Consider the following 24,843-nt stretch of genomic DNA (forward strand, 5'->3'; position numbering starts at 1 on the left):
CTCCTCCCTGCATTGAGATGTTTTCTCTAAGGAGTGAAGCTGCAGTGTTGGTTGACAGATCTGATTGGCTGTAGTCTGTTGTCAGTCTTATTGATTCCCATTCAGTCCTGCTCTACCCATTTCAGAGGTAACTAAGGTCATTGCAAACCCTGCAACTGATGCAGGTAATGCAACAAAATGGCTGCCTCTGGTTTTGGCCAATTGACTGCAATCAATGACAATATTTAATCCTATGAAAACCAGGGATTAAAAATTCAAAAGGCACTTGCACATCTGAGCCATCTTTGTTGCAGGCATATGGTAAGAATTGAATAACATGAGAAAAAATAAGAAACCTGCACACTGCTCTTGCTAGTATCACTTCATAAAGAGCAGTGTGCAGGTTTCTTCTTTTTTCTCATCCTATGAAAACCAGCAAAACTATTTTTGCCTCAAAGAACATTATTACCCACAATAAGATTTAAATTGTTTGTAAGGTTTGATTCAGATTCTCCAGTCTCGTTTAAAAACCCTTGTTTTATACCACAGTTAAGAGGGAAGAATAAATGATTCCCATCTCTGAGATTTATTTGGCATTTGTCACTTATCCATACTTACCCATCTGTATTCTGTTATCTCACTCATTGTTTTTCCATCGCAAAAGTTAGCTCTGTGGAGTGAGCCCTAACGCGTTTGAGAGCTCAGACAATTTTAGATTGTGTTTGTCCCAGAGAGAGAGAGAGAGAGAGAGCGAGAGGCAGAGAGAAAGAGAGGGAGAGATAGTTACCATGCCCCAGTACATATGATTCTCTCATCCTAACTGAATGTGTGTGAATGTGTGTTGTTGTGGCTGAGTTAACTTGAGCGATGTTTTCGACCCTATACTCACTTTCTCCTGGCTGATCCTTGTGACCTAGAGCTAGACACCTGGCCTCTGTTGCCTCTATCTCTCTCTGCTCTCCTGTTGGCCTCAGCCTTTCAAACATGTACATCACCACCAGTGGCGATTTTAGCACGTAAATCTTGGTGTGGTAAAACACAACACTAAAGAATACATTAATTGCACTATAACGGTGACAAACGGTGCCCACAAACTGTTAGGGCCTATATAAAGCTGTCCCAACAGCAGAGTCCCAACAGCAGTCCCAACATCTTACCACTACTAGACCTGGTTATTAACGGAGCCTTGTCTGGCAGCGAAACAGTTCATTCAGTCTCATTTACTGCTTAAAAAACATAGTTGATATGGCTGACTTGCTTAAACAAATATGGTTTCTAATGACAATTTAGATGTATGAACTATGGCATAAGGGGACGATAAGCGGATAAGAAGCAATCCGTAATTTCGATTAAGACATGAGAGAGCAAGGACGGACGTGGTCGATATAACTATTTGTTTCGCACTTTGAAATGTACAGCGACACAATTCAGAACATGGGTTGTTCTTACAGTGTTTTCCCTGTACACCAAGTCAGAACAATAGGCTAAATAAAGGGGCCATATAAGCAGACAATGAAAGCTCTTACAATATTCAATGATTACATTTCTCTAAAACACGTTATAGGCTACATGTGCACCACCAAGTCAGATCAGTAGGCGAAATTAAGAGGGGAAAATAGACCAAATTATTAGGGTGAGGCACGTTGGCTACTAACAGCTTACTACACAACATACTCTTAGTATTACTTTCTTCGCTATAGTATACATATCTTCCTGGCATATTAATCCAAATCAAATCAAATCAAATTTATTTATATAGCCCTTCGTACATCAGCTGATATCTCAAAGTGCTCTACAGAAACCCAGCCTAAAACCCCAAACAGCAAGCAATGCAGGTGTAGAAGCACGGTGGCTAGGAAAAACTCCCTAGAAAGGCCAAAACCTAGGAAGAAACCTAGAGAGGAACCAGGCTATGTGGGGTGGCCAGTCCTCTTCTGGCTGTGCCGGGTGGAGATTATAACAGAACATGGCCAAGATGTTCAAATGTTCATTAATGACCAGCATGGTCCAATAATAATAAGGCAGAACAGTTGAAACTGGAGCAGCAGCACGACCAGGTGGACTGGGGACAGCAAGGAGTCATCATGTCAGGTAGTCCTGAGGCATGGTCCTAGGGCTCAGGTCCTCCGAGAGAGAGAAAGAAAGAGAGAAAGAGAGAATTAGAGAGAGCACACTTAAATTCACACAGGACACCGAATAGGACAGGAGAAGTACTCCAGATATAACAAACTGACCCTAGCCCCCCGACACATAAACTACTGCAGCATAAATACTGGAGGCTGAGACAGGAGGGGTCAGGAGACACTGTGGCCCCATCCGAGGACACATCATTTATGCAGCAGCATACAAGACATTTTAGGACTCGCCTTGTTGTGCTGTGATCACTTGAACAGGAAGGTGGCACTACGGTCAAATTTTGTTATCAAAGTCTGACATTCTCTGGATTAATGGTGCTTTCAAGACAACTGGGAACTCGGAAAAACAAGGTTGAATCATGATCTTCAGGTCGTAGCTCTAGAAAGAAGCCCGAGTTCCGGATTTCCAATTCCGAGCTTGATGACCGTTCAAAACGTATTTTCACAGTCAGAGCTCATGCTTCATTGACAGCATGACCAATGCTGAATGTTTATAATTTTAAACTTGGAAAAGAGACCCTTAATCCCAGATTTGGGACCTCACAGCCACTCCACTGAATAGCAGTTAGCCACTGATTCCTTCCAAACTGTAACGTCTGCATCCAACTCATACTTCTAAACACTTAGATCCTGGAACGCAGCCCACTTTCCTGCTCACTCTCCAGATCCCAATCACCGGAATTCTAATCACCTGTTCACACACCTGCATGTCATCATCCCACACCATTTAGTTCAGTTCCTTGCACCCCATCACTGTGAGGTATTGTTTGTTTTGAGACACACTTCTTTTGGAGCTCTGGTTTTTCTTGTCCTTCATGCCTCCTGTGTATTATAGTTTTTGCCTGCCTCACTTAAGACACCTTTTGCCTATTCCCTGCCTGTACTTTTGCCATTTTGGACCTACCGTGTATGACCTTCTGCCTGCCCCTGGACCATGCTACCTGCCTCCTCCTATGGTCCCTTCCAATAAACACCTGCGCTTGAAACCAGCTCTCTGTCTCATATCGTGTTCATTACAGAATACCTCACCAAACACGACAGAATGATTCAGCAGAGCTGCAGCTACGTCTAGCCCGACAGGAGGAATGGCTCGACGAACTCTGCAACCTCCTTCACCAGTCCATTCCTGCTTCATCCATATCAGGTGCCACAGCCTCCTCTCGTTCATCCTACCCTATATCTATGCCTAATAAATATGACGGCTCCCCAGGGAAATGTCAAGGATTTCTCATGCAGTGTAACCTGTACATAGACCATCACCTCACTGACTTCACCTCTGACAAAGACAGGGTGGACTTCATCATCTCCCTACTCACAGGCAAAGCTCTGGATTGGGTCACAGCCCTGTGGGCCGCTCAAAGATCTGATCTGTCCTCTGAATCACGTTTCCATGCCGTCTTCAAGGAGGTGATCGACCATTCAGTTTCAGGTCGTCACACCGGGGACCTGTTATGTGAGCTGCGACAGGGCCATCGCTCCATCACAGAGTATGCCCTTGAGTTCAGCACCATGGCTGCCAGCAGTGGATGGTGTGAACCAGCGCTCCTTACAGTCTACAGGAGGGGTCTTAATCGGGAGTTACAGACCAAACTGGCCTGCAGAGGAGATTTAACGGACGTAAACCAATACATCCGGATGTTCATATCCATTGGCAACCTACTGGTGGACCGCAGACCTATAGAGTCGCCCATGGCCTGCAAGTATTCCACGCCCTTCTCTCGTCCACCACTGTCCAATAGCCCCCAACCCATGCAACTCGGCCGCGCCCGTTTCCCACAGAGTCCATCATTGTAGCTCGTCTGGAGGTTAGTTAACACAGTGTCCAAAGAAGGGCCAGAGGTATACAGAATGGTGTCGTCTGCGTAGAGGTGGACCAACAGCAAGAGCGACATCATTGATGTATACAGAGAAGAGAGTCGGCCCGAGAATTGAACCCTGTGGCACCCCCATAGAGACTGCCAGAGGTCCGGACAACAGGCCCTCCGATATGACACACTGAGCTCTACCAGAGAAGTAGTTGGTGAACCAGGCGAGGCAATCACTTGAGAAACCAAGGCTGTTGAGTCTGCCAATAAGAATGTGGTGATTGACAGAGTCGAAAGCCTTGGCCAGGTTGATGAATACGGCTGCACAGTAATGTCTCTTATCGATGGCGGTTATGATATCGTTTAGGACCTTGAGTGTGGCTGAGGTGCACCCATGACTAGCTCTGAAACCAGATTGCATAGCGGAGAAGGTACGGTGGGATTCGAAATGGTCGGAAATCCGTTTGTTAACTTGGCTTTCAAAGATCTTAGAAAGGCAGGGTAGGATAGATATAGTTCTGCTGCAGTTTGGGTCTAGAGTGTCTCCCCTTTTGAAGAGGAGGATGACCGTGGCAGCTTTCCAATCTTTGGGTTTCTCAGACGATACGAAAGAGAGGTTGAACAGGCTAGTAATAGGGGTTGCAACAATTTCGGCAGATCATTTTAGAAAGAGAGGGTCCAGATTGTCTAGCCCGGCTGATTTGTAGGGGTCCAGATTTTGCAGATCTTTCAGAACATCAGCTATCTGGATTTGGGTGAAGGAGAAATGGGGGAGGCTTGGGCGAGATTCTGTTGGGGTGCAGGGCTGTTGATTGGGGTAGGGGTAGCCAGGCGGTAAGCATGGCCAGCCATAGAAAAATGCTTGTTGAAATTCTCAATTATAGTGCATTTATCGGTGGTGACAATGTTTCCTAGCCTCAGTGCAGTGGGCAGCTGGGAGGTGCTCGTATTCTCCATGGACTTTACAGCGTCCCAGAACTTTTTTGAGTTTGTGCTACAGGATGCAAATTTCTGCTTGAAAAAGCTAGCCTTAGCTTTCCTAACTGCCTGTATATATTGGTTCCTGACTTCCCTGAAAAGTTGCATATCACGGGGGCTATTCGATGCTAATGCAGAATGCCACAGGATGTTTTTGTGCTGGTCAAGGACAGTCAGGTCTGGAGAGAACCAAGGGATATATCTGTTCCTGGTTACATTTTTTGAATGGGACATGCTTATTTAAGATGGTGAGGAAGGCACTTTTAAAGAATAACCAGGCATCCTCTACTGACGGGATGAGGTCAATATCCTTCCAGGATACCCGGGCCAGGTTGATTAGAAAGGCCTGCTCGCTGAAGTGTTTTAGGGAGCGTTTGACAGTGATGAGGGGTGGTCGTTTGACCGCAGACCCATTATGGATGCAGGCAATGAGGCAGTGATCGCTGAGATCTTGGTTGAAAACAGCAGAGGTGTATTTGGAGGGCAAGTTGGTTAGGATGATATCTATGAGGGTGGAACTAAATGGTTGGTTAAGGCAAATTGAGCAGGGCTATAGGCTCCACAGTGAAATAAGACAATAATCACTATCCAGGACAGTAATGGATAAGGCATATTGATGTTAGGGCGAGGCATGCGTAGCCCAGTGATCATAGGGGTCCAGTGAGTGGTTGGACTGGCTGGAGACACGGCGTTTCAGACAGCTAGCAGGCCGGAACGGAGGAAAGACTGATTTAGCCTCCGCGTGCAGTGACGTCAATAGACCAGTCATGATGGATTAGTAGGGTTCTGAGTAGCAGAGGGGTCCAAGTCCAATAGGAAAAATAGGTATAGTGGCCCAAGAAATTGGCCAATGGATCTATTCAGCTAACAGTCCAAAATGCTCTAGACAGCTAGCAGGCTGTGGCTAGCAGGCTAGCAGATGGGTATTCAGGGGACGTTGCGACCTAGGGGCCAGTTGAGTACCCCCTCGAGCAGATTACGTCAGTAGTCCAGTCGTCAAGGATCGGCGAGGTTCAGTGTCCCGTACCGGCAGTAGAAGGGGTCTGGGTATTGTAGCCCAGGAGTGGCTGATGGGCCTCTTCAGCTAGCCGGGAGAATAGGCCTAGCATGGGCTAGCTCCAGGCTAATTGGTGCTTGCTTTGGGACAGACCTTAGCCAGGTCACTCGGATTGCAGCTAGCTAGCTGCGATGATCCATGTGAAAGGTTCAGAGCTTGCGGTAGGAATCCGGGGACATGGAGAGAAAATAGGTACGGTTTGAGTCGCGTTGTACAAAGTGGTGAGAGCTTTTCGAGCTAAAGGTTAGCTGATGACCACTAGCAGTGGTTAGCTGACTACTAGCTAGTAGCTAGTGAGCTGGCTAGCTTCTGTTGGGGTATTCAGGTTCCGGAGGTAAATAAATATGCTTTAGAAAAAACTGATCCACACCATGTTGGGTGAGGTGGGTTGCAGGAGACTATTATGAAGTTGAGGTTTAGAGAAATATAAAAAAGAAATGCGAAGAAAAATATATAAAAGATGAGTCTGACTGCTACGCCATCTTGGATTTGAAGATAATCTTGTTTCTCAAGGACTGAGAGTCTTTAGGTGTCTTTTGGCAAACTCCAAGCAGGCTGTCATGCGCCCTTTACGGTTAAGTTGCTTCCATCTGGTAACTTTACCATAAAGGCCTGATTGGCGGAGTGCTGCAGAGATGGTTGTCCTTCTCGAGGGTTCTCCTATCTCCACAGAGGAACTGTGGAGCTCTGTCTTAGAGACCATCCCTCCCTGACCAAGACCATTCTCCACCGATTGCTCAGTTTGGCCGGGCGGCCAGCTCTTGGTGGTTCCAAACTTCTTCCATTTAAGAATGATGGAGGCCGCTGTGTTCTTGGGGACCTTTAATGCTGCAGAAAAGTTTTGGTACCATTCCCCAGATCTGTGCCTCGACACAATCCTGGCTTGGAGCTCTAAGGACCTTATATAGACAGTTGTGTGCCTTTCCACATCATGTTCAATCAATTGAATTTACAACAGTGGGACTCCAAGTTGTAGAAACATCTCAATGATGATCAATGGAAACAGGATGCACCTGAGCTCAAATTTGAGTCTCATATCAAAGGGTCTGAATACCTAAGTAAATAATGTTTTCTGTTTTTTATTTGTAATAAATGTGCAAACATTTCTAAAAACATGTTTTCGCTTTGTCATTATGGGGTATTTTGTGTAGATTGCTAAGGATTTTTTATTTAATCAATTTTTGAATGAGTCTGTAACGTAATAAAATGTGAAAAACGTAATGGGGTCTGAATCTTTTCCGAAGGCACTGTATGTCATAATATTTTTTTTTAAATGTTAGATACAATATTTTGTTCTGAAAGTTTTAGGAACAAAAAAATATATGTAACACCCCAGGTGTTATCGTGCTTTGTGGCATAGAATCAGACCAACTATCCTTCTAGCATTATAATAAGGATTCATTCACTGTGAGTGAGTGATAGGCTACATTTCAAAGAAACCTCTTCATGGATTCTGCCTGAGATAGTCGCTGTCCATTTTCCGGTGGTGCTGAATTTCAAATTACGATCGGGTTGCTGTCTGCTTTAATGTTGCTAAATCTCCGAAGGACCTATCACTCGATTGTTTAACTTGTCATGTAAAATACTTTGAATTAAATATGTATAGTTTAAAATCATGTTTAACAATGTAGGTAATGTTGTTCTCAAATAATGTAGCTATTTGCTGAAACTGCTTAAACATCTCTCAATCTTAATACAGTATCTCATATTACTCTCTCATGTTCACTGTTGTTTTAATATTATTTTACTATCCTAATTTATTGAATATTGTTTTACTATCCAAATGTATTTTATATTGTTTTACTATCCTAATTTATTGAATATTGTTTTACTATCCAAATGTATTTTATATTGTTTTACTATCCTAATTTATTTCATATTGTTTTACTATGCTAATTTTTAAAAATATTGTTTTACTATCCTAATTTATTTAATATTGTTTTACTATGCTAATTTATCTATCTTAATTTTATATTTTTTCATTTATCTTCATTTGATATTTATCTATCTTCATTTGATATTTGTCCAGAATTGCATTGTTTATGGTAAGAAAAGTGCTATGTAAATAAAGTTTTATTTGATAAATCAAGTGCTACAATTAAATGCTATTTGCATGAACATGCCATGGGGTGCATCGTTTATATTATGGTTGGTGGCTCATTCTTTGATGGTATGCACATATTACAGTGTAGCTTTAAAAATCTGTAGAGGACAGCCTCTGGATGGTGATATGGTTTTGTATCATTTCTAGGCTACAAAAGATCATGAAGCATGCGATCACACCCCTATGAAAGCAGATGAAGAAATAGAATAGTGTGCATGTTGAGGTGAGACAGCTACTGTAAATGAACAAGTGAAAGGACATGACAGGACAATTGCATGAAGGAACAAGAGACCATATTTGTATTTCAGTATGACATTTATTGAGCAAATGCTGCTGGGAAATAGTTAATGATGAGTAAAGACATGGGATTGCAAACTGTAGCACCTCATTTAAGTTCGCTATTTAAATTCAAGTCCATCCTATGCATACAAGAATGTATGTGTGCGCATTTACATATTTATTTTCAATTGCACTCATTAGGTAAACACAATAGATACTGATAAAAAGCATGTTTAAGGCTCAGAGTTTCTTCAAGGTTCTTAATGCTTTAGTTGCTTCGGGTACTGTATGTTTATGATCATCAGTACATTGCACCATTGTCTTTCTCATTCTTCACTATATTGTGTTGTAGACGATTGCATTTTTGGCTCAGTTGGTATCTTCACATAAAAAGGCTAGTCCTTTTGAACATGTGTCTCTAAAGTGGACCGTCCAACCCAGGCACCCCTTTTTGAATTAACATTTGAATGAACATACATTTCTATCACTCTCCCACCCACATACAGTATGCATCTAAACTGTAAACCTTCCATCCATACATACAGGTTAGAGCGGAGGGGTCTCCCTCCCTGAGCTAGCATGCAGACGCCCCCACCCGTGAGCCCTCCCGTGAACTGCAGGGAAACATAAAGACAATTAATAATCTGTCCCACTATCACATTTTCCTGATATAATCTGCAGCAAAACCCATTTAAAGCTTTCTCTCAACATGCATTTTTTAAACGTTAGCTTTGTCACATCATATGGCTTCTCTCGTTGCTTTTCTGTATGTTTGAGAGTGGTTCTCTTTATTACATCGCTCTAGCTCTATGATTTCTTTGTTATGTTAGTTCTGGGTTGATTGCTTGTTGTCGTGTCATTTTTGTTCCTCCTGAGTGGGTTGGATGGAGTGCAATTACTCAGTTTCAGTCACCACCTTGACAGACTGGGAAGAGTGTTTCTCCATCTTCTTGCTGGAGACTGTCTTCTCCTGCATCACATCCTCAGACTCCTTCACAGTCTCGGTGACAGTGACCGATTTGGTGACATGCTTGGCCCCGTCCTCTCCAGTGGTGATGGTCTCCACCGTTTTGGTGATGACCACCTTCTGGTCCTTTGGATCATCTTTCTGGTCCGGATCATCTTTAGTGGGGCTCTCGTCCACTCCATTTGAGATAACATCCTTCTCCTCTGCCTCTTTCCCACCCTCATCCTTCTTGTCCTTGTCCTCTGGGGTAATCTTCTCCACATCTCCGTTCATGGCTGCGTCTTTCTTTTCTACCTTCCTCTCTTCCTCTGGATCACTCTTTTTGTCTACTTTCTCTTCTGCAGCCTTGGGGGCCTCTGATGTTGGAGCTTCTGGTTTGGGGGCCTCACCCTTAGGGGACTCTGCCTCGGGGGATCCTAAATTGGGGGATTCAGATTTGGGGGATACTGTAGGTTTTGGGGATTCCGATTTGGGGGAGCCAGCAGGTTTTGGGGATTCAGATTTAGGGGATCCAGCAGGTTTTGGGGATTCAGAAGTAGGGGATCCAGCAGGTTTTGGGGATTCAGATTGAGGGGATCCAGCAGATTTGGGGAATTCAGAAGTAGGGGATCCAGCAGGTTTTGGGGATTCAGATTTAGGGGATCCAGCAAGTTTTGGGGATTCAGATTTAGGGGATCCAGCAGGTTTTGGGGATTCAGATTTAGGGGATCCAGAAGGTTTTGGGGATTCAGATTTGGGGGATCCAGAAGGTTTTGGGGATTCAGATTTGGGGGATCCAGCAGGTTTTGGGGATTCAGATTTGGGGGATCCAGCAGGTTTTGGGGATTCAGATTTGGGGGAGCCAGCAGATTTAGGGGATCCAGCAGGTTTTGGGGATTCAGAAGTAGGGGATCCAGCAGGTTTTGGGGATTCAGATTTAGGGGATCCAGCAAGTTTTGGGGATTCAGATTTAGGGGATCCAGCAGGTTTTGGTGATTCAGATTTAGGGGATCCAGAAGGTTTTGGGGATTCAGATTTGGGGGATCCAGCAGGTTTTGGGGATTCAGATTTGGGGGATCCAGCAGGTTTTGGGGATTCAGATTTGGGGGATCCAGCAGGTTTTGGGGATTCAGATTTGGGGGATCCAGCAGGTTTTGGGGATTCAGATTTGGGGGTTACAGCTTTGGGAGATTCATGTTTTGGGGATCCAACTTTTGGTGACTCAGACTTGGGGGACCCAGCCTTTGGGGATTCCGCTTTTAGGGAGTCTGGCTTGGAGGGCTTTGAGGTCTCAGATTTCTGGACCTCAACTTTTGGGGCCTCACTCTTGGGGGCTTCTGTTTTGGGAGCCTCTGTCTTGGCTACAGCTGCCTTCTCATCTGTTTTGTATTCTTTCTCATCCTTTCCTTTCTTCTCATCTTCCTCATCCTTATCATCTCCATCTTTGGATCCTTTGTCACTACCTGCATCTTCATCTTGATCATCACCCTCCTCTTCTCCCTCTCCCTCTCCTGTCTCCTCTTCTCCACCGCTTCCCTCCTTCTCTCCAGCCTTCTCTTTGTCAGGAGAGGCCTTTGATTCTGGGGCTTTAGAGCACAGGACTGTCTCCTCTAATTCCCCCTCTCCTTCTGTATCATCTCCCTTCTCACCCTCACCCTCTTCTCCTTTCTCACCCTCTTCTTCTTTTTCTCCCTCTTCCTCTTCATCATCACCTTCTTTGTCCTCCTCTTCCTCCTCAGCAGGTGTGCTGGAGCTAACTTGGGCTTCAGTGGAGGCTACAACCTCTTCTGATTCACCCTCTCCCCCTTCTCCCTCTGCTTCTTCTCCTCCCTCTTCTCCCTCATCCTCTCCTTCATCTGTTGCCTCTGCCTCCAGAGTGGCAGAAAACTCCTGGGCCATCTCAGCCAGGGCCTGGTCCATCTCATCCTTCTCATCCTCTACCCTGGTCTCCTCGATGATCTCCTCTACAAACTTATGCTGGACTTTCAGTTTGGGAGGCTCATACTTGGACTTCTTAGAGGAGGTGACGGTGTGGCGGTAGGGGAAAGTGCTAAAGTGGGTCTCTTCACCTTCTAGGAGTTTCCTGCAAGAACAGTAGAACATGAGATATAGTTTAGTGTAGGCCGAATATAAAAATGTAGTTTCTATATATAAATGAGATCTTTATGTTTTTATTACACATGATATATTTAAAAATAAAAAAAATTCAATGTTAGTCCTAATTAGCGCTCTGTTGTCGCACTGTACCTGTATGCAGCAATCTCAATGTCGAGGGCCATCTTGACATTGAGCAGGTCCTGGTACTCACGCAGATGACGCGCCATCTCCCACTTCGTGCCCTTAAGCTCATTATCCAGCTGGTGGATGGTCTCCTGAAGAGAACAAGACCGAGAGACACAAGCTGGTTAAGAGCTATTATTTCTTATGACTATATGGAACCCTGAAGTAATACTTGGTTATTTATTTCTGGTGTAGGGAAGACACGTTTCTCCATAAGGACACTGCTTTCTAAACATCATAAGAAAACGATCAAAAATACAATGTCATATTTTGTGATACTGGTAATTACTTCACAAGCACATTTACACTTGTATAGGCCTACATTTGAAACAGCACTTTGAGATTCCAATAAAATATCATTGCAATAACAATTGAAACTGTGAAGTCCTCCTGTCTCATTTATGAAAAGTGAAAGTGCAAATAATTGGATAGATTGGACTGTTGTTGTGTTAAATAATGTATTCTGACGCAGTGAACAGCACTGTGTTTCAAGGGCCCCGAGTCTCTGGCTCAGCAACGAAAAAATAACAAAAAACAGTCTGCTGCATTATGTCTTCCCAACCCAAGTGTCGCTGCTTATGCGTAGCCTAATGATCCAACATTTGGAGATGTTAAATCTGTGTCCATAAGATGTCAGCATTGTGCCATTTAGGCTATCTAAAGCAAAAGCGCAGACACAACTATTGGGCAGAGCTTATAGCCTAGTTAAAAGACATGCATTTAGGGCCCACATAAATAAAACAATTTAGTTCGTTCAAAATCAAACTAATACAATATGTGGGGACACAATGCAAGTGTGTGTCTTTCTCTCTATCAAAGTAGGGGACTCTCCTTATAAGTAGACCTACATTTAAAATAAGAATAAAAACCCCAAAGGTGTGGTGATAATTTTCTCAATTTGAAATCAACGAAAAACACATCTTATTATATAATATATTCTCTCCACTACATTGCTTCTCTTTACACAAAGAATACAATTTTATAGAATACCTCACCATTAACAGCGGGTCTCATCATACCTGCAGGCTGGACAGGTCGTTGTTGTGTCGGTCCTCGATGTCATTCAATTGCCTCTCCAGTGACTCCCTGGTTCCACGGACAGACTCTAACTCCACGGTCTTGGACTGAAGCTGGCGACGGTAGTCTGCTATCTCATCACGGGCGGAATTGATTGCATCTTTGTTTTGTGCCGCAGCATCAGTGAGCTTGGAATAGCGGCACATGAACCAGTCCTCCACCTGCTGCAGGTTCTGGTTGGAGTGGCCCTCGAGCTGGGTGCGGATCTCCCGGAGCGCCTCGGTGATGTCCGTCTTCTGGATGTCTTTCCTCTCCATGGTCACCTGCGACGCCTGCACCTGGGCGAACAGGTCGCTCACCTCTTCTGCGTGGTTGTTGCGGATAAAGGCAATCTCGTCATGCAGTGACTGAACTTTCTTCTCCAACTCTGACTTCACCAAATCAGAGTCGGTCATATCTTTTTTCAACGCCCGGATGATGCCTTCCGTCTCATCCCTGATGCGGGCTTCCTCATCGAAGCGGTCCCTAATTCTCTGGATGTCATCCTCGACGTGGTCCGTGTCGAGCTGGATCTGCGCTTTATCGTGGTGAATCTGCTCCAGCATGGAGCGCAGCTCCTGGAGTTCCTGGTCGTATAAATCGCCTAGCTGGGATTGTGACACCTGCTTCTGCCGCAGCGTCTGGATCTCCTCTTCGATCTGGCTGTTCTGCTGCTCCAGGTAGTGCACCTTGTCGATGTAACCGGCGAAGCGGTCGTTGAGCCCCTGGAGCTGCTCTTTCTCGTTGGAGCGCTTGTAGTCTCCGTTCGTTTGATTGAAATCAACGCTGTCGGCGGAGCTGAGGAGTGTGGAGCTGTACGCTCTGGCTACCGGCACATTGACGCTCCTCTTGTAGGAGGAGGTCATCGTGGAGCCTGGGCTTGCCCGGGACCAGGACTGAGAACGGAACCCGCTGGAGGGTGTGCCAGTGGAGCGGCCGTAGGTGGTCCTACTATCCATACTTCTCCTGAATGGACTCCCTATCGTGTCCACCGGGTGGTAACTCATCCGGCCAGACCAGGAGTTGCGTGTGCAGATGGAAGGGAAGGTGTCCGAGGTGGAGGAGTGGGGCGAGTATGTGTTTGCAGGTGCGGGGTGGATGGCGCTCTCAGCATTCTTAGTCTCACCGGCTGTCCTTTATATAGGAGAAGCATATCGCTAACAAGGCAGAGACTGTTTTTACTTTTGATCGAACGGAGGGGGAGGGCCATGTCTCAACCCTTCATACTCTATGTAAGTGAAACACTACTTGAGTGTGTGAGGGTTCGTGGGTGGCCGTTTGAAAGCAGAGGAATGATCACACATAGGGAGAAAAAGGGAACTGGGGTGATTATAATTAGGATGTTTGGGATAGCCTATGTGTCCTTGACGTTGATGTGCTTATCATTTGTCTCTTGTCATACAGTTTCCTCCCAATTTTGAACATTGGAATAAGAGAGAAATGTATACATGCATCTCTGCATTTGCTAATTCAACCAGCCAATATGGAGCAGTTCAATGACCCATGTTAATTATTATTTCCCCTATTATTAGTTAGCAAAAACGGTTATACCAGAAATGATCAATTTACCGGTGCAATTTAGAGCGAAATCAAATGCGGCACCATGGACAGCACCAGTCCGCCAGACTCCAATATCAGCGCCATGGACAGCGACTTAATGCAGCAAAACACCATTACCGTCCTTTTCAAGTGTTTGAAAAGTGTTGAAAATGTTTCTCTCAAATTGAACAGAATGATCGATCATTAAATGAATTGAATTAATAATGTATATTTGCCTATGAACATGTGCAAAGCGAACCAATTTCATATATTGATGTTTTGCTTGTGCTAAGTCTTCAATAATAGGTGATTGATTACTTCTTGACAGGAAACCTCCCAAAATCAAAGGGATTACCATCAGTGACCTACCGATGACGTATAAAGTGAGACTACCATGAGGGGGTTGGTTCAATCAATATGATGCATTTATGTGACCACTTGCTACTTTCAGGAAGTGTTGAAGCATTAATCATAGTTGTAGTTATTGACAGCTATTGGTATAGATTACAGTTATGATCAGCCTGTGCTTATATGCAAGTAATTTACCCCATTCAATAGTATATATCACCTTCATAATGTATATCATAATGTGTTATGGACAAACTTGCCCTTTAAGTTTGAGCCATTTCAAACCAAAGCATTTCTGTAGTGATGAATAGGCATCCAAACTGCAACATAGTTTTTTTTCTGTAATTACATTCCTCAGAATGACTTTGTAACTTTATCGTCCAACTCTAACAATGATTGGAAACACGTTGATTAATATGGTTTCACAAACAGATACAGAATACAATGCATAAGTTACAGTCTTTGGGTTGCGGATGAGAGCACAGGGGATAGAGAGGCTGCTATCTCCTCACTGCATTGAGATGTTTTCTATAAGGAGTGAAGCTGCAGTGTTGGTTGACAGATCTGATTGGCTGTAGTCTGTTGTCAGTCTTATTGATTCCCATTCAGTCCTGCTCTACCCATTTCAGAGGTAACTAAGGTCATTGCAAACCCTGCAACTGATGCAGGTAATGCAACAAAATGGCTGCCTCTGGTTTTGGCCAATTGACTGCCTTCAATGACAATATTTCATCCTATGAAAACCAGGGATTAAAATTCAAAAGGCACTTGCACATCTGAGCTATCTTTGTTGCAGGCATATGGTAAGAATTGAATAACATGAGAAAAAATAAGAAACCTGCACACTGCTCTTGCTAGTATCACTTCATAAAGAGCAGTGTGCGGGTTTCTTCTTTTTTCTCATCCTATGAAAACCAGCAAAACTATTTTTGACAAACGGCAAGGCTATTTTTGCCTCCCAGAACATTATTACCCACAAAAATATTTAAATTGTTTGTCAGGATTGATTCAGATTCTCCAGTCTCGTTTAAAAACCCTTGTTTTATACTACAGTTAAGAGGGAAGAATAAATTATTCCCATATAATTGCACTATAACGGTGACAAACGGTGCCCACAAACTGTTAAGGCCTATATAAAGCTGTCCCAACAGCAGAGTCCCAACAGCAATCCCAACATCTTACCACTACTAGACCTGGTTATCAACGGAGCCTTGTCTGGCAGCGAAACAGTTCATTCAGCCTCATTTACTGCTTAAAAAAACATAGTTGATATGGCTGACTTGCTTAAACAAATATGGTTTCCAATGACAATTTAGATGTATGAACTATGACATTAGGGGACGACAAGCGGATAAGAAGCAATCCGTAATTTCAATTAAGACATGAGAGAGCAAGGACGGACGTGGTCGATATAACTATTTGTTTCGCACTTTGAAATGTACAGCAACACAATTCAGAACATGGGTTGTTCTTATAGTGTTCTCCCTGTACACCAAGTCAGAACAATAGGCTAAATAAAGGGGCCATATAAGCAGACAATGAAAGCTCTTACAATATTCAATGATTACATTTCTCTAAAACAGGTTATAGGCTACATGTGCACCACCAAGTCAGATCAGTAGGCGAAATTAAGAGGGGAAAATAGACCAAATTATTAGGGTGAGGCACGTTGGCTACTAACAGCTTACTACACAACATACACTTAGTATTACTTTCTTTGCTATAGGATACATATCTTCCTGGCATATTAATCAAAATCAAATCAAATCAAATCAAATGTATTTATATAGCCCTTCGTACATCAGCTGATATCTCAAAGTGCTCTACAGAAACCCAGCCTAAAACCCCAAACAGCATGCAATGCAGGTGTAGAAGCACAGTGGCTAGGAAAAACTCCCATGAAAGGCCAAAACCTAGGAAGAAACCTAGAGAGGAACCAGGCTATGTGGGGTGGCCAGTCCTCTTCTGGCTGTGCCGGGTGGAGATTATAACAGAACATGGCCAAGATGTTCAAATGTTCATAAATGACCAGCATGGTCCAATAATAATAAGGCAAAACAGATGAAACTGGAGCAGCAGCACGGCCAGGTGGACTGGGGACAGCAAGGAGTCATCATGTCAGGTAGTCCTGGGGCATGGTCCTAGGGCTCAGGTCCTCAGAGAGAGAGAACGAAAGAGAGAAAGAGAGAATTAGAGAGAGCACACTTAAATTCACACAGGACACCGAATAGGACAGGAGAAGTACTCCAGATATAACAAACTGACCCTAGCCCCCCGACACATAAACTACTGCAGCATAAATACTGGATGCTGAGACAGGAGGGGTCAGGAGACACTGTGGCCCCATCCGAGGACATATCATTTATGCAGCAGCATACAAGACATTTTTGGACTCGCCTTGTTGTGCTGTGATCACTTGAACAGGAAGGTGGCACTACGGTCCTTCGTGGGCAAATTTTGTTATCAAAGTCTGGCATTCTCTGGATTTATAGTGCTTTCAAGACAACTGGGAACTCGGAAAAACAAGGTTGAATCATGATCTTCAGGTCGTAGCTGTTACGGTGAGTGAATGAGGACCCAAAAGCGAACTAACTTAAACAGAGCTTCTTTAATAACCAAACATAGGTAGGCTCAGATAGACCGGCAGATTCCGACAGGACAGGACAAGGTTACAGCAAACATGACGATAGTCTGGCTCAGGCATGAAACACAACAAACAAGAATCCGACAAGGACAGGAACAAAAACAGAGAGAGATATAGGGACCTAATCAGAGGGAAAAAGGGAACAGGTGGGAAACGGGGTGAATGGGTAGTTAGGAGGAGACAAGGCACAGCTGGGGGAAAGAGGGGGAGAAAAGGTAACCTAACAACGACCAGCAGAGGGAGACAGGGTGAAGGGAAAGGACAGAGACAAGACACAACATGACAGTACATGACAGTACCCCCCCACTCACCGAGCGCCTCCTGGCGCACTCGAGGAGGAAACCTGGCGGCAACGGAGGAAATCCTCGATCAGCGCACGGTCCAGCACGTCCCGAGAGGGAACCCAACTCCTCTCCTCAGGACCGTACCCCTCCCAATCAACGAGGTACTGGTGACCACGGCCCCGAGGACGCATGTCCAAAATCCTGCGGACCCTGTAGATGGGTGCGCCCTCGACAAGGATGGGGGGGGGGGGGGGGGGGGGGAAGACGAGCGGGGGCGCGAAGAACGGGCTTAATACAGGAGACATGGAAGACCGGGTGGACGCGACGAAGGTATCGCGGAAGAAGAAGTCGAACTGCGACAGGATTGATGACCCGAGAAATACGGAACGGACCAATGAACCGCGGGGTCAACTTGCGAGAAGCCGTCTTAAGGGGAAGGTTCTGAGTGGAGAGCCAAACTCTCTGACCGCGACAATATCTAGGACTCTTAGTTCTACGCTTATTAGCAGCCCTCACAGTCTGCGTCCTATAACGGCAAAGTGCAGACCTGACCCTCTTCCAGGTGCGCTCGCAACGTTGGACAAAAGCCTGAGCGGAGGGGACGCTGGACTCGGCGAACTGAGATGAGAACAGCGGAGGCTGGTACCCGAGGCTACTCTGAAAAGGAGATAGCCCGGTCGCAGACGAAGGAAGCGAGTTGTGGGCGTATTCTGCCCAGGGGAGCTGTTCTGACCAAGACGCAGGGTTGCGAAAAGAAAGACTGCGTAAGATGCGACCAATAGTCTGATTGGCCCGTTCTGCTTGACCGTTAGACTGGGGGTGAAAGCCGGAAGAGAGACTGACGGAAGCCCCAATCAAACGGCAAAACTCCCTCCAAAATTGAGACGTGAATTGCGGACCTCTGTCCGAAACGACGTCTGACGGAAGGCCATGAATTCTGAAAACATTCTCGATGATGATTTGTGCCGTCTCTTTAGCAGAAGGAAGCTTAGCAAGGGGAATGAAATGAGCCGCCTTAGAGAACCTATCGACAACCGTAAGAATAACAGTCTTCCCCGCTGACGAAGGCAGTCCGGTGACAAAATCTAAGGCGATGTGAGACCACGGTCGAGAGGGAATGGGAAGCGGCCTGAGACGGCCGGCAGGAGGGGAGTTACCGGACTTAGTCTGCGCGCAGACCGAACAAGCAGCCACGAAACGACGCGTGTCATGCTCCCGGGTGGGCCACCAAAAACGCTGGCGAATGGAAGCAAGCGTACCCCGAACGCCAGGGTGGCCGGCTAACTTGGCAGAGTGAGCCCACTGAAGAACGGCCAGACGAGTAGGAACGGGAACGAAAAGAAGGTTCCTAGGACAAGCGCGCGGCGACGGAGTGTGAGTGAGCGCTTGCTTTACCTGCCTCTCAATTCCCCAGACAGTCAACCCGACAACACGCCCCTCAGGGAGAATCCCCTCGGGGTCAGTGGAGGCTACTGAAGAACTGAAGAGACGAGATAAAGCATCAGGCTTGGTGTTCTTAGAGCCCGGACGATAAGAAATCACGAACTCGAAACGAGCGAAAAACAGCGCCCAACGCGCCTGACGCGCATTAAGTCGTTTGGCAGAACGGATGTACGGATGTTCCTATGGTCAGTCCAAACGACAAAAGGAACGGTCGCCCCCTCCAACCACTGTCGCCATTCGCCTAGGGCTAACCGGATGGCGAGCAGTTCGCGGTTTCCCACATCATAGTTACGTTCCGACGGCGACAGGCGATGAGAAAAATACGCGCATGGGTGGACCTTGTCGTCAGAGAGGGAGCGCTGAGAAAGAATGGCTCCCACGCCCACCTCTGACGCGTCAACCTCGACAACGAACTGTCTAGAGACGTCAGGTGTAGCAAGGATAGGAGCGGATGTAAAACGATTCTTGAGGAGATCAAAAGCTCCCTGGGCGGAAACGGACCACTTAAAGCACGTCTTGACAGAAGTAAGGGCTGTGAGAGGAGCTGCCACCTGACCGAAATTACGGATGAAACGACGATAGAAGTTCGCGAAGCCGAGAAAGCGCTGCAGCTCGATGCGTGACTTAGGAGCGGGCCAATCAATGACAGCTTGGACCTTAGCGGGATCCATCTTAATGCCTTCAGCGGAAATAACAGAACCGAGAAATGTGACGGAGGAGGCATGAAAAGTGCACTTCTCAGCCTTCACAAAAAGACAATTCTCTAAAAGGCGCTGGAGGACACGTCGAACGTGCTGAAGATGAATCTGGAGTGACGGTGAAAAAATCAGGATATCGTCAAGGTAAACGAAAACAAAGATGTTCAGCATGTCTCTCAGGACATCATTGACTAATGCCTGAAAGACAGCTGGAGCGTTAGCGAGGCCGAAAGGAAGAACCCGGTATTCAAAGTGCCCTAACGGAGTGTTAAACGCCGTCTTCCACTCGTCCCCCTCCCTGATGCGCACGAGATGGTAAGCGTTACGAAGGTCCAACTTAGTGAAAAACCTGGCTCCCTGCAGGATCTCGAAGGCTGAAGACATAAGAGGAAGCGGATAACGATTCTTAACTGTTATGTCATTCAGCCCTCGATAATCTATGCAGGGGCGCAGAGACCCGTCCTTCTTCTTGACAAAAAAAAAACCCCGCTCCGGTGGGAGAGGAGGAGGGGACTATGGTACCGGCGTCAAAAGCTACAGACAAATAATCCTCGAGAGCCTTACGTTCGGGAGCCGACAGAGAGTATAGTCTACCCCGGGGGGGAGTGGTTCCCGGAAGGAGATCAATACTACAATCATACGACCGGTGTGGAGGAAGAGAGGTGGCCCTGGACCGACTGAACACCGTGCGCAGATCGTGATATTCCTCCGGCACCCCTGTCAAATCACCAGGCTCCTCCTGTGAAGAAGAGACAGAGGAAACAGGAGGGATAGCAGACATTAAACATTTCACATGACAAGAGACGTTCCAGGAGAGGATAGAATTACTAGACCAATTAATGGAAGGATTATGACAAACTAGCCAGGGATGGCCCAAAACAACAGGTGTAAAAGGTGAACGAAAAATCAAAAAAGAAATGGTTTCGCTATGATTACCAGAAACAGTGAGGGTTAAAGGTAGCGTCTCACGCTGAATCCTGGGGAGAGGACTACCATCCAGGGCGAACAAGGCCGTGGACTCCCTTAACTGTCTGAGAGGAATGTCATGTTCCCGAGCCCAGGTCTCGTCCATAAAACAGCCCTCCGCCCCAGAGTCTATTAAGGCACTGCAGGAAGCTGACGAACCGGTCCAGCGTAGATGGACCGACAAGGTAGTGCAGGATCTTGAAGGAGAGACAGGAGTAGTAGCGCTCACCAGTAGCCCTCCGCTTACTGATGAGCTCTGGCTTTTACTGGACATGAAGTGACAAAATGACCAGCAGAACCGCAATAGAGACAGAGGCGGTTGGTGATTCTCCGTTCCCTCTCCTTAGTCGAGATGCGGATACCTCCCAGCTGCATAGGCTCAGCTCCCGAGCCGGCAGAGGAAGATGGTAGTGATGCGGAGAGGGGGGCAACGGAGAACGCGAGCTCCTTTCCACGAGCTCGGTGACGAAGATCAACCCGTCGCTCAATGCGAATAGCGAGTTCAATCAAGGAATCCACGCTGGAAGGAACCTCCCGGGAGAGAATCTCATCCTTTACCTCTGCGCGGAGACCCTCCAGAAGACGAGCGAGCAAAGCCGGCTCGTTCCAGCCACTGGAGGCAGCAAGAGTGCGAAACTCAATAGAGTAGTCTGTTATGGATCGATTGCCTTGACATAGGGAAGACAGGGCCCTGGAAGCCTCCTCCCCAAAAACAGATCGATCAAAAACCCGTATCATCTCCTCCTTAAAGTCCTGATACTGGTTAGTACACTCAGCCCTTGCCTCCCAGATTGCCGTGCCCCACTCACGAGCCCGTCCAGTAAGGAGAGATATGACGTAGGCGACACGAGCAGTGCTCCTGGCGTAAGTGTTGGGCTGGAGAGAAAACACAATATCACACTGGGTGAGGAACGAGCGGCATTCAGTGGGCTCCCCAGAGTAACACGGCGGGTTATTGATTCTGGGCTCCGGAGATTCGAAAGCCCTGGAAGTGGCCGGTGGATCGAGGCGGAGATGGTGAACCTGTTCTGTGAGGTTGGAGACTTGGGTGGCCAGGGTCTCAACGGCATGTCGAGCAGCAGACAATTCCTGCTCGTGTCTGCCTAGCATCGCTCCCTGGATCTCGACGGCTGAGTGGAGAGGATCCGAAGTCGCTGGGTCCATTCTTGGTCGGATTCTTCTGTTACGGTGAGTGAATGAGGACCCAAAAGCGAACTAACTTAAACAGAGCTTCTTTAATAACCAAACATAGGTAGGCTCAGATAGACCGGCAGATTCCGACAGGACAGGACAAGGTTACAGCAAACATGACGATAGTCTGGCTCAGGCATGAAACACAACAAACAAGAATCCGACAAGGACAGGAACAAAAACAGAGAGAGATATAGGGACCTAATCAGAGGGAAAAAGGGAACAGGTGGGAAACGGGGTGAATGGGTAGTTAGGAGGAGACAAGGCACAGCTGGGGGAAAGAGGGGGAGAAAAGGTAACCTAACAACGACCAGCAGAGGGAGACAGGGTGAAGGGAAAGGACAGAAACACACAACATGACAATACATGACAGTAGCTCTAGGAAGACGCCCGAGTTCCGGATTTCCAATTCCGAGCTGGATGACCGTTCAAAACATATTTGCTTCATTGACAGCATGACCAATGCTGAATGTCTATAATTTTAAACTTGGAAAAGAGACCCTTAATCCCAGATTTGGGACCACACAGCCACTCCACTGAATAGCAGTTAGCCACTGATTCCTTCCAAACTGTAACGTCTGCATCCAACTCATACTTCTAAACACTTAGATCCTGGAACGCAGCCCACTTTCCTGCTCACTCTCCAGATCCCAATCACCTGAATTCTAATCACCTGTTCACACACCTGCATGTCATCATCCCACACCATTTAGTTCAGTTCCTTGTACCCCATCACTGTGAGGTATTGTTTGTTTTGAGACACATTTCTTTTGGAGCTCTGTTTTTTCTTGTCCTTCATGCATCCATGTATTATAGTTTTTGCCTGCCTCACTCACGACACCTTTTGCCTATTCCCTGCCTGTACTTTTGCCATTTTGGACCTACCGTGTATGACCTTCTGCCTGCCCCTGGAACTTGCTGCTACCTGCCTCCTCCAATGGTCCCTGCTCTGCGCTTGAAACCAGCTCTCTGTCTCATATTGTGTTCATTACAGAATACCTCACCAAACACGACAGAATGATTCAGCAGAGCTGCAGGACAGGAGGAATGGCTCAACGAACTCTGCAACCTCCTTCACCAGTCCATTCCTGCTTCATCCATATCAGGTGCCACAGCCTCCTCTCGTTCATCCTCCCATATATCTATGCCTAATAAATATGACGGCTCCCCAGGGAAATGTCAAGGATTTCTCATGCATTATAACCTGTACATAGACCATCACCTCACTGACTTCACCTCTGACAAAGACAGGGTGGACTGCATCATCTCCCTACTCACAGGCAAAGTTCTGGATTGGGTCACAGCCCTGTGGGCCGCTCAAAGATCTAATCTGTCCTCTGAATCACGTTTCCATGCTGAGTATGCCCTTGAGTTCAGCACCATGGCTGCCAGCAGTGGATGGAGTGAACCAGCATTCCTTACAGTCTACAGGAGGGGTCTTAATCGGGAGTTACAGACCAAACTGGCCTGCAGAGGAGATTTAACGGACGTAAACCAATACATCCGGATGTTCATATCCATTGGCAACCTACTGGTGGACCACAGACCTATAGAGTCGCCCATGGCCTGCAAGTCTTCCACGCCCTTCTCTCGTCCACCACTGTCCAATAGGCCCCAACCCATGCAACTCGGCGCAGCCCGTTTCCCACAGAGTCCATCAATGTAGCTCGTCTGGAGGTTAGTTAACACAGTGTCCAAAGAAGGGCCAGAGGTATACAGAATGGTGTCATCTGCGTAGAAGTGGACCCACAGCAAGAGCGAGATCATTGATGTATACAGAGAAGAGAGTCGGCCCGAGAATTGAACCCTGTGGCACCCCCATAGAGACTGCCAGAGGTCCGGACAACAGGCCCTCCGATATGACACACTGAGCTCTACCAGAGAAGTAGTTGGTGAACCAGGCGAGGCAATCACTTGAGAAACCAAGGCTGTTGAGTCTACCAATAAGAATGTGGTGATTGACAGAGTCGAAAGCCTTGGCCAGGTTGATGAATACGGCTGCACAGTAATGTCTCTTATCGATGGCGGTTATGATATCGTTTAGGACCTTGAGTGTGGCTGAGGTGCACCCATGACTAGCTCTGAAACCAGATTGCATAGCGGAGAAGGTACGGTGGGATTCGAAATGGTCGGAAATCCGTTTGTTAACTTGGCTTTCGAAGATCTTCGAAAGGCAGGGTAGGATAGATATAGTTCTGCTGCAGTTTGGGTCTAGACTGTCTCCCCTTTTTAAGAGGAGGATGACCGTGGCAGCTTTCCATTCTTTGGGTTTCTCAGACGATACGAAAGAGAGGTTGAACAGGCTTGTAATAGAGGTTGCAACAATTTCGGCAGATCATTTTAGAAACAGAGGGTCCAGATTGTCTAGCCCGGCTGATTTGTAGGGTTCCAGATTTTGCAGCTCTTTCAGAACATCAGCTATCTGGATTTGGGTGAAGGAGAAATGGGGGAGGCTTGGGCGAGTTTCTGTGGGGGGTGCAGGGCTGTTGATCAGGGTAGGGGTAGCCAGGTCGTAAGCATGGCCAGCCGTAGAAAAATGCTTGTTGAAATTCTCAATTATAGTGGATTTATTGGTGGTGACAATGTTTCCTAGCATCAGTGCAGTGGGCAGCTGGGAGGTGCTCGTTTTCTCCATGGACTTTACAGCGTCCCAGAACTTTTTTGTGTTTGTGCTACAGGATGCAAATTTCTGCTTGAAAAAGCTAGCCTTAGCTTTCCTAACTGCCTGTGTATATTAGTTCCTGACTTCACTGAAAAGTTGCATATCACGGGGGCTATTCGATGCTAATGCAGAATGCCACAGGATGTTTTTGTGCTGGTCAAGGACAGTCAGGTCTGGAGAGAACCAAGTGCTATATCTGTTCCTGGTTACATTTTTTGAATTGGGCATGCTTATTTAAGATGGTGAGGAAGGGACTTTTAAAGAATAACCAGGCATCCTCTACTGACGGGATGAGGTCAATATCCTTCCAGGATACCCGGGCTAGGTGGATTAGAAAGTTCTGCTCGCTGAAGTGTTTTAGGGAGCGTTTGACAATGATGAGGGGTGGTCGTTTGACCGCATACTCATTATGGATGCAGGCAATGAGGCAGTGATCGCTGAGATCTTGG

General features: G+C 46.4%; 1 protein-coding gene across 11 annotated transcripts in view; it reads right to left on the bottom strand.

Moving 5' to 3' along the window:
• The window catches only part of LOC110523536 (neurofilament medium polypeptide), a 56,301-nt gene that overhangs the window by 21,726 nt on the left and 9,732 nt on the right, over window positions 1-24,843 (bottom strand). For 2 of the 11 annotated variants that reach the window (XM_036977182.1, XM_036977181.1), the window contains exon 4: window positions 9,710-10,451. In XM_036977182.1, the coding sequence (XP_036833077.1) occupies window positions 9,710-10,451 (742 nt within the window). Of the gene's footprint in view, window positions 1-8,505; window positions 11,367-11,530; window positions 11,656-12,582; window positions 13,741-24,843 lie in introns of those variants that run through there. The other 9 variants (XM_036977191.1, XM_036977190.1, XM_036977189.1 and 6 more) reach the window with 9 other exon arrangements.

The sequence above is a fragment of the Oncorhynchus mykiss genome, chromosome 5 (assembly GCF_013265735.2).
Source record: "Oncorhynchus mykiss isolate Arlee chromosome 5, USDA_OmykA_1.1, whole genome shotgun sequence".
Lineage (NCBI taxonomy): Eukaryota > Metazoa > Chordata > Actinopteri > Salmoniformes > Salmonidae > Oncorhynchus > Oncorhynchus mykiss.